This window comes from Chinchilla lanigera, unplaced genomic scaffold (genome assembly GCF_000276665.1).
Source record: "Chinchilla lanigera isolate Chin_1 unplaced genomic scaffold, ChiLan1.0 scaffold00154, whole genome shotgun sequence".
Classification (NCBI taxonomy): Eukaryota; Metazoa; Chordata; class Mammalia; order Rodentia; family Chinchillidae; genus Chinchilla; species Chinchilla lanigera.
In genome coordinates, this window is record NW_004955555.1 from 1,635,601 (window position 1) to 1,641,254 (window position 5,654).

The window sequence follows — 5,654 nt, forward strand, 5'->3', positions numbered from 1 at the left end:
TTTGGTGTTGGGAATCCAACTCAGGACCTTGCACTTGCCAGGCAGGTGTAAATTTCTTATTTGACAATCAAAACACTTCTTGAAATACCACTTGGGTTCTGAGGAGTATGCTATTTAGACAAAAGTACATTATAGACATGTGTTCACCTGAAATACATATTTCTTTACCTTTTCGTAGGGCATCTTCCCTTCAAAGCAGACATGGTTTCCCAGTTGGAAGCAGAAGAAACGCTTTGGATGATGGAAACAGAGACCCGGAGAAGTAGGTATTTGGTGCAAACCATGTGCCTGTTCTTTCAGGTACCAGCTGCTTTGCTTCTGCCCACATCTGGGATTGTCGCCTCGTCCAGGTGCTTTCCCTTCTCACCCGGAGTGCAACAACAGTGTCCACGCTGGTCCCTGTGCTTCCTCCCTTACACCTCGCTGACACACTCGCTACTCAGTAGGCAGAATGATAGACAGTTGATCAAACCACTCCGCTGCTCAGAACCATCCAGGGCCTTTCCGTGTCACTCAAGTCCTTAGTCCAGACTGCAAGACCCTTCCTGATCGGGTCTTCTACCAAGTTTCTCTTCGCTCTCTTCCCCTTGCTGAGGTCATTCTAGTCATATGAGGTCCCTTGCCTGTTCTTTCTGAGTTGTTTCTATCCCACGGCCTTGATGAGCCTCCTTTCTCCATCAGCACAGTCTTCCTACCCTCCGGCACTTTCCTTACTCCAGTCGTTGCTCAGAGTTCATCCAACTAGAGAGGCTGTGTGTGTCTGTCCTATGTAAAATACCATCTTCTGTTCTCCATCTGCCTCATTTTGTGTCTAAGTACGGATCACCCGCTGATGTAAGAGTGTATTGTATTTTTTACTTCCTTGTTCTTCATCTGTCTGTCCCCACAGGAGTAGAATTTTTGACATTTTTGTTTACTGCTACCCCTAGCTGAAAAGCAAACAGGCTCATCTGTTAGCCCAGTGCAATAGAAAGAAACATGGGGCCGGGAGTTTAGCTCAGTGGGTGGAACACTTATCTAGTATTACCAAGGCCCTGGGTTCATCCCTAGAACTGCACAAAATAAAGAGAAGCAGATAAAGGAAATGGGCAAAATCAAAAATAGATGTGGGTAAGGAGGAGCTATTTTTATACTGGGTGTGGAGAAGGCATGGCTGGTCGAGCAACATCTGAACAGAGACTTGAAGGGAATGGAGGTGATCGAGCCCTGCAGCTTTGTGGGAGAAAGCTGGGCACGTGCACTGAAGCTTCCTGTCTTCCTCTTCAGGGCTGGCTTTGCGAGTCTGCAGTCGGCACTGATTCTTTCCTTCTCTCAGGGTTTTCTCAGTTGATAAGCTTTCCTTTTCCCGTTTCTTTTACAAAGCTTTGAATTACTACCAGGTTTTAGAACAATGAGTATTAATATTCCAACCATTTTCCCAAACTAATTCATAGTTTTGTTTTGTTTTTCCAGTACCGGGAATCAAACTCATGACCTTGCGCTTGCTGGGCAGGCGTTGTGCCGCTGAGCTAAATCCCCAGCCCCTAAATTCATGGTTTTCTACCACCACCTAAAATACTATTTTATGCCCAAGCTTGAATATTTTTAACTTAAATTAGGCAGAATCCACTGGCCTTACTGAGAAAAGGATGAATGAGCTTTTTTCATGTGTATATGGTATGGAGGACTCAACCCAGAGCATGCTGAGCTCCATCTCTAGCCCTCCCCCTTTAAAAATACAGTGGTACTTCAGTTCCTGAACTCATTTCTCTCCACAATTCTAGTTGCAAACTGACCTGGATGAGAACTGAATCCAATTTCCCCATACGGTCAACTTTGAACCTAACCATTGCATTTCAGTTCTCATCCAGTTCAGTGCAACCAGAATTGTGGAACTGAATTCATGCACCGAGGAACCACTGTATTATTTTACATTAAGTTCTTGCTAAGTTGTCTAGGATGACCTTAAATTTGTGATCTGGTCTCAGCCTCAGTAGCTGTAATTATATGCCAGTCAGCCAATAAGCTTTTAATTGATACTACTGTGGGTTGGAATGTAGGTTGTCTTTTTGTTGTTGTTGTTTTGAGACAGGGTCTCACCATATAATTCAGGCTGGCCTTGAACTCACAGATATCCTCCTGCCTCAGCCTCTGGAGTACTGAGATTACAGGTGGGTGTGCACCACCATGCCTGGATAGGTTGTCTTTTCGATGTCCTGCAGCCATGTGATTTCAAGCTTGTGGCTCTTATGTTTCCAAATGGGTCACATTTTACACATAGGATCTTGTTGATCCCATTGTGTTCCCACCTGCATGAAAACATAAGAAAGTATAAGTAATGTTGTAAGCCTTCTTAAGGCCTTACTTTGTGTCCTTGATGTGAAACTGTATTTCTGAAAAAAATATTTACCTGTCCTCATTTCTGAATTTTTGCTTTCTTCTGTAGGTAGCATGAATCAAAATGAGATAGAGACTCTTCAAAAATTTGCATTAAAATACCTTTCACACCAAGGGTTATCCTGCTGGCAAATCTGGAAACATGTTGCAAGTGAATTAACCAGGTGTCTTCACAGGACAAGTTCCCAGTTGCTACAAGGTGGTTGCATTCAAGTTTTTGAAAATGAGAACAATGTCAAGTATTATAAAGGAGATCACTCCAGGTATACTGAAAATCAAGAGCTTTCAATTCCAAGAACCCGGCATTCTTCCCGAAATAAGTATCTGATTGAGTCACAGCATCAAAGTAGAGGTAAGCAAGTAGATGTGAAAAACAACCTGCATGCATGTGAAGATGTGATGAAGAAATCATTTAGTGAGCAAATTGAAACCTACACGGAAGAGAACCCCTGCCAACGTAATGAACGTGGCAGAAGCATGAATGAGCGCTCCAGTCAGCAGTTACCTTTAGGAGAGAAACTTCATCCATGCAGTGAGTGTGGATGGGGCTGCAGTTATAGCTCAGTGCTTCATCAGAGCATTCACACAAGAGAAAGATGCTTCAGTCAGAGCTCACACCTGCAGTCTCCTCTGAGAATTCACCCCGCAGAGAAACCAGATAAAGGCCATGAGCCTGCCGGTTGCTTCAGTAGGAGTCCTTGTCTTTCTCATCAGCCTAATCATATAGGCGAGAAGTCCTATAGATGTGACAGTTGTGGCAAGGGATTCAGCAGCAGCACAGGTCTCATCATTCATTACAGAACTCACACTGGAGAGAAACCTTATAAATGTGAGGCGTGTGGCAAATGCTTTAGTCAGAGTTCAAATTTTCAGTGCCATCAGAGGGTGCACACTGAAGAAAAACCCTACAAATGTGAAGAGTGTGGTAAGGGCTTTGGTTGGAGTGTTAATCTCCGTGTCCACCAGAGGGTCCATAGGGGTGAAAAACCCTATAAATGTGAAGAGTGTGGTAAGGGCTTCACTCAGGCTGCACATTTTCACATACACCAGAGAGTCCACACTGGAGAGAAACCCTACAAATGTGATGTGTGTGGTAAGGGCTTCAGTCACAATTCACCATTAATATGCCATCGGAGAGTCCACACTGGAGAGAAACCATATAAATGCGAGGCATGTGGGAAAGGCTTCACCCGAAATACGGATCTTCACATCCATTTCAGAGTTCACACAGGAGAAAAACCCTACAAATGCAAGGAGTGTGGGAAGGGCTTCAGTCAGGCTTCAAATCTTCAAGTCCATCAGAATATCCACACAGGGGAGAAACGATTCAAATGTGAAACATGCGGGAAGGGCTTCAGTCAGTCCTCAAAGCTTCAAACCCATCAGAGAGTCCACACGGGGGAGAAACCGTACAAATGTGAGGTGTGTGGTAAAGACTTCAGTTACAGTTCAAATCTTAAACTACACCAAGTAATTCATACTGGAGAAAAACCATATAAATGTGTGGAGTGTGGGAAGGGCTTCAGTTGGAGATCAAATCTTCATGCTCATCAGAGAGTGCACTCGGGAGAGAAACCCTATAAATGCGAAGAATGCAATAAGAGCTTCAGTCAGGCCATTGATTTTCGGGTACATCAGAGAGTCCATACTGGAGAAAAGCCATATAAATGTGGTGTATGCGGTAAGGGCTTCAGTCAGTCATCTGGCCTCCAGTCCCACCAGCGAGTTCACACTGGAGAGAAGCCATACAGGTGTGAAGTGTGTGGTAAGGGCTTTAGATACAGCTCACAGTTTATATACCATCAGAGAGGCCACACAGGAGAGAAACCTTACAGATGTGAGGAGTGTGGGAAAGGCTTCGGGAGGAGCTTGAACCTTCGTCATCATCAGAGAGTCCACACAGGAGAGAAACCCCACAAATGTGAGGAGTGTGGAAAGGCCTTCAGTCTCCCCTCAAATCTTCGAGTTCATTTGAATGTTCACACTAGGGAGAAACTCTTTAAATGTGAGGCGTGTGGGAAGGGCTTCAGTCAGAGTGCACGTCTTCAGGCTCACCAGCGAGTCCACACTGGGGAAAAACCATACAAATGTGATGTATGTGGTAAAGACTTCAGTCACCGTTCCCGTCTTACCTACCATCAGAAAGTCCACACTGGCAAAAAGCTCTAGAAATGAGAAGTTTATTGATGGTTTTTGTCAGAATACACATCTACAAGTTTTTAGAAAGACCATGCTGGTGATAAACTTTATAAAAGTATTGAGAGTGGGATTTCTTCAGGCTCAGAATCTAACATATTCTTTAAAATAATGACAAATAGTAACAGGACTGCAACTCATATTTAATGAAGTAGAGGTTGTAGTCCTCTTGGCAATATACATTTAATATAAATAACCTTTCAGTGTGACTCTGCCAAAAGCTAATGTGTAAAAGACATTTGTGGTATGCTAATTATTTTAATTTGTGATGGGGGGGCTTGTGAATTTTTTTCTTTTATACTTAACAGTGGCCATTATTTTTATTAAAGCTGTAAAGCTATAAAAAATGAATAAAATTACTGACTAAAAGTGTCCTGTAGCTAAGGACTCACCATTATTTCATGTGATAGCATGGGTTAAAATTAAAGAAAAAGGACCTCATTAGACTTTCTGGCTAATCCTGACTAGAAGGAATTAAAATTTCAGAGGAGGGAGCAAATAAGACAAGAGGGGGACCGGGGTTATAGCTCAGCCCAGCACCCACCTGGCAAGCGCAAGGTCCTAAGTTCACTTCCTGGTATAAAAAAAGACAAGGGAGAGCTGATTGATAAGCAGAGCAGGAAGCCATGTGTGCTGCTAACCAAAATAGCGACCCCTCGTCACCGCCAGTAAAACGCAAAGGAGACAAAAGGAGAAGGGCGTGTGTATCCTCACTCTAGGGTCACTGTATTAGTGTACTAGATATGACTCCCCTTCCTTAATCATTAACTCGACCTTATATGTAAGGTTTCTCTTAACTGCCCTATAAATTCCAGAGAGGGACCTGACGAGGACAAGTGGGCAGGAAAAAGTCAAAGCCCACCTAGGAGTGTGCAGGTACGCAACGGCTCCCTGGTTTAGGGTCCTGTGGCCTCAAACTCATCTGCAGACGCTAGAAAGCCAATGAGCTTGTGAAAGTTTTGAGGGTCCCCCAAAACCTAATAAAAGAGGCTGGAACCAAAGGACCGTGGGAATCCATCTTTTTCCTGGGTCCTCTGCCCCTTTTTCCTCCTTACAAATAAAGTGTCTTCCCTCCTTCTGGC

At 43.8% G+C, this 5,654-nt stretch overlaps 1 protein-coding gene across 1 annotated transcript in view; it reads left to right on the forward strand.

The window, feature by feature from the left end:
• Positions 1-4,905, forward strand: part of LOC102022334 (zinc finger protein 227) — a gene marked incomplete at its 5' end in the record, with an annotated part of 7,484 nt that extends 2,579 nt beyond the window's left edge. The window contains 2 exon segments of the mRNA XM_005412461.2: positions 179-262; positions 2,426-4,905. Coding sequence (XP_005412518.2) covers positions 179-262; positions 2,426-4,545 — 2,204 coding nt within the window. The 3' untranslated portion in view covers positions 4,546-4,905.
• Positions 4,906-5,654: the final 749 nt, after the last annotated feature.